This window comes from Gekko japonicus, unplaced genomic scaffold (genome assembly GCF_001447785.1).
Source record: "Gekko japonicus isolate JY-2015 unplaced genomic scaffold, Gekko_japonicus_V1.1 scaffold2498, whole genome shotgun sequence".
NCBI classification, from domain to species: Eukaryota; Metazoa; Chordata; class Lepidosauria; order Squamata; family Gekkonidae; genus Gekko; species Gekko japonicus.
Window position 1 is genome coordinate 91,110 of NW_015160911.1, and position 3,958 is coordinate 95,067.

Below are 3,958 nucleotides of genomic sequence, written 5' to 3' on the forward strand. Positions count from 1 at the left end.
CTCCAGATGGCAGAGATCAGTTCCCCTGGAGAAAATGGTGGACTCTGTGGCAGTCAGGGCTTCAGAACACGGAAGAGGCTGCAGGTGTGTGTGTGTGTGGGGGAAATGGAAAGCTGAAGAGTGAGGGGGAAATAAAGGTGGGTTGATGATTGGCTGGGAAGGAGATAGTGTTGCCAACTCCAGGTGGGAAGTTCCTGGAGATTTGAGGGATCTCTTTCTAGAGCTCATATTTATTTCCACAATGGGCCTTATTCCTAGTGGTGTAATAAAGAAAACTTATCTTGTCAGTGTGGGAGAACCTCTTGATTTATGTTATTTACATTATCATAGACCACCTTTCTCTCATAGACTCAAGGCGGATTACACATAGTGTAGTGAAATGTAATAAAGAAATGTTATCTTGTCAGTGTGGGAAAACCTCTTGATTTATGTTATTTACATTATCATAGACCACCTTTCTCTCATAGACTCAAGGCGGATTACACATAGTGTAGTGAAATTCGAAAGTCTTGACAAAATTCCTGCTCTTACCCATGGAGTTGGAAGAAACTGTGGGGTTTTTTGGGGGGAGGGGTTGCAGTTGATAGCTGGTGTAGTCCTACTCCCTCAATGTGCAGATGTTATAACCAGTTTTGTGACCCATCTGTGCACTGCATCGCAACTGCCTCTTATGTTTGTGATATTCCCAGTCCTGTTTTCAAACCTAGAAAGAGTTATTTTGGTAGATTTAAAAACAAACAAAACTTCCAGTAGTTAATATATTGATATTAATGCTTGATATCCCATAATGGCATCTTCAGAAGAACATCCCTGCTGAATCAGACCAATGGTCCATCTTGTCCTTCTAGTCCAGCATCCTGTTTCACAGAGTGGCCAAGCAGTTGTCCTGGAGGCAGCACATTTTAAAATAAATAATTTTATTAGTTGTATATACGTTATAATTAACAAAGTGGTTTGTATGATAACAAAATCACAGTGCTTCAAAAATATTGTTTATAGTATGTTAGTCTAGTCAAATTCACCATATTCTGTAAAGCCATTCCAAGACTATGAGGCTGTCAGTACATTTCTAGTAAGTTGCAATGCATGTAGACACAGCCGTTATAGACTGAACACCACTCTCAACAGATTCTGTTGTCTTCTCGGTATAGGCAGCCTAAAGTTGAAAAAAACCTAGTAAATGTTATAATGAAGTAATCTATATAGATATAGCACAGTGTAATCCTAAACAGAAAAAAGTCAATGATTTAGGAAATACTTAGGGTTGTAGTTATAGAAAGCAATCCTTAACAGGTCCACCCAGAAGTAAGTCCCAGTTTATTCAGTGGAGCTTTCTCACAGGAAAAATATTTGTAGGAATGCAGTTGAAAGACACAGAGAGGGGAAAACAAACTTGACCCAAAAACTGGAATCAAGAACCAAAAGGGTAAGAAAGAAGTCTGATAAAGGGCCAGTATTAAAAATCTAGTTGAAACTTACAATATACAAAAATACATGTATTTATGAGAAAGACAGTTAAAAACATGTAAGGGCCCAATGACAGCCTTGTTAAAAAGTTAAAGTGGCCTAAACACAAGGGCCCATACACATGACCTGACATATTTCTGCCTAATTTGGACTTTCTTCAGAGGTCAAACAGTACTGAGGTAATCCACAACGGGACTTATTCCTAGTATGTTATACTTCAGTTTGCAATTAGGATCAATCACCAAAGAGGGGGAAAACTCCACTCACATGCTTTTCTTTTTATTGAATTGCTGTAGCCACAGAGCACCCCTATGGCACTATGAGGGATCCAAGACATGCATTTTGTTTGAAAGGAAATATAGAAATGTTACAGACAAATCCCAGGGCTCCAGTGCAGATAACTGTGCACGATTCTTTCTGCCACATAATACAATTCCTTGTTTGCAGGTTGGACATATGACATTCTACTAGAGGCATTATTATCACACACACACACCCTTTAAGGGAGCAGAGGCCCTGTGCCTTTCATAACTGCTTTACAGGCAAAAGTCAGCAGATGCGGTTTACTTCCTCGTTGTCATGGTTTTCCCCGGGTCATCTGCCCCCAGGTCAATGCTTTTGGGAAGTGTTTTTTTCCTGCTCCACAGCATCATCTTGGTCCATTTATGCACCTTCTCAAATCTACTTTGCTCCAAAGTTCTGGGAAAGATTGCAGTAAAGCCTGGGTGACTTTTGTGTAGGTGGGAAAATTTGGATTTTCTGGCCTACATGGCAGCCGTTTTCTCTGACCCTATCCCCACAGCAGCCATTTCCCTCCCTTGCCATGAAAGGAGTGGGATTTTTAAAATTGGCACTAGAAATAATTTTATTATTCTAATAACAGGCACAGTGGGTTCTCTGAACTTTCAGCTTTCAGTTATTTAAAGTAAGTCTCTAGCCCTTTTCCTTGCAGAGATATAACAGAAAAGATGTATCTTTGCTGGGTGTTAGTAACTTACCTTTTAAAATTAAAACTGGGAATTTAAAAAACCTGCAACACCTATAGTTACAGTGGTATATTAATATAATGATATTCTAGTGCTGATTGTTTTTAAAAATTGCAAAATCCCTAGTGATCTAGTGAAGGAAGGATAGCCACTTTGTGGGCCTGGAGCAGAAAAACTGCATGAAAACCTGCCATGCAGAAGCTCCATTGCTGCCGTGCCTTATCTGATGCTGCACCACCAAAGGGGAAGCTGCAAAATCCCATCCCGCGCAGACTGCACCTACATCTCCATGCTGTTCATTTCTGCCATTAAAAGGATACTAAGACAGAATGACTTTCCCACTGGATGCACCTGTAGACACTTGGACATAATTAGTCATTGGTGAGACTACCTGGCATATATCAGGAGAGACTTTGAACTCTCTCCTGATATATGCCAGGTAGGCATATCGATTGTAAGGAAGGGAAAGTGTATCTGCAGCACAAATGAGGCTGCCCAATATTGTGCTAGGGCAAAGTCCCTCCCTTGCTACCGCACATGATTTCAGTGCTGCACCTTGGGTTGCCAGTTCCCCCCCCCGGCCCCCAGTGAGGAATGGGGGGCACAGGGTGGCCAGATCCAGGCTGGGGAACTCCTGGAGATTTGCGGGTGGAGCCTGGGGAGGACAGGGGCCTCAGTGGGGTACAATGCCACAGAGTCCATCCTCCAAAGCATCCGTTTTCTCCAAGGGAGCTGAACTCTGTAGTCTGGAGGTGAGCTGTAATTCTGGGGGATCCCCAGGTCCAACCTGGAGGCTGGCATCCCTAGGCCCACACCCCAGGATCTCCAGCCGCCTCCTCAGCCCACACCCCCGAGATTCTCGAGGACAGGCTTGGGGCTTGCACCTTTCGCATCCCGGGGGCTTCACTGGTATGCCTAAAAGATACTGCTACCGAAGCAGACACAAGGTGAAAGAACCTCTTTTAAGTAACTTTAACCAGGCTTTGTAACAGCGCCTCCCACTCCGTCCTCAGCGCCCGTTCTTCCCTCCCCAACCCTAGACAGCCCCCTCCCAGTCCCTACCTTCTCCCCTTTCCTGAGCACCCGGCAGGGCCAAACCTCTGATGTGCCAAAAAGGGAGTTTTTGATCATTCCAAACATGTTCCACTACTTCAGCTGGGACAATCACACGCGCCACTCTTCCGGCCGAGCTTTGCTGCTTTGCACGTCGAGAGCGTCAGCTCCGCCTTCGTCCACTTGCTGAGAGGCCGCCCTTCCCCAGCGTGGGACGGGAGGGAGAGAGGGCAGTGGTGCCGCAGCTGGACCTCTTGGTCTCGGGCTAAGGCTGGGCCGTTCTCAGCTGCGGCGAGGAAGCAAAAGTTGCTAGCTCTGCTATTAAGAAGCATTCTAACAGGCAGAAATAAAACTTGTCGGGCGTTTCCTGGCTAGGAGGGAAAGAGATCATAGAAGCTTTGTTTGTTAAATGGCTGTGCAACAGGCAGCTATCAGGAGAGTAGGATCATTAA

The 3,958-nt window shown here is 44.6% G+C and overlaps 1 protein-coding gene across 1 annotated transcript in view; it reads right to left on the reverse strand.

Moving 5' to 3' along the window:
• Positions 1-3,622, reverse strand: part of HEBP1 (heme binding protein 1) — a 14,921-nt gene extending 11,299 nt beyond the window's left edge. Inside the window, exon 1 of the mRNA XM_015424282.1 lies at positions 3,516-3,622. Coding sequence (XP_015279768.1) covers positions 3,516-3,593 — 78 coding nt within the window. The 5' untranslated portion in view covers positions 3,594-3,622. The remainder of the gene's footprint in view (positions 1-3,515) is intronic.
• Between the last annotated feature and the right edge of the window lie 336 nt (positions 3,623-3,958).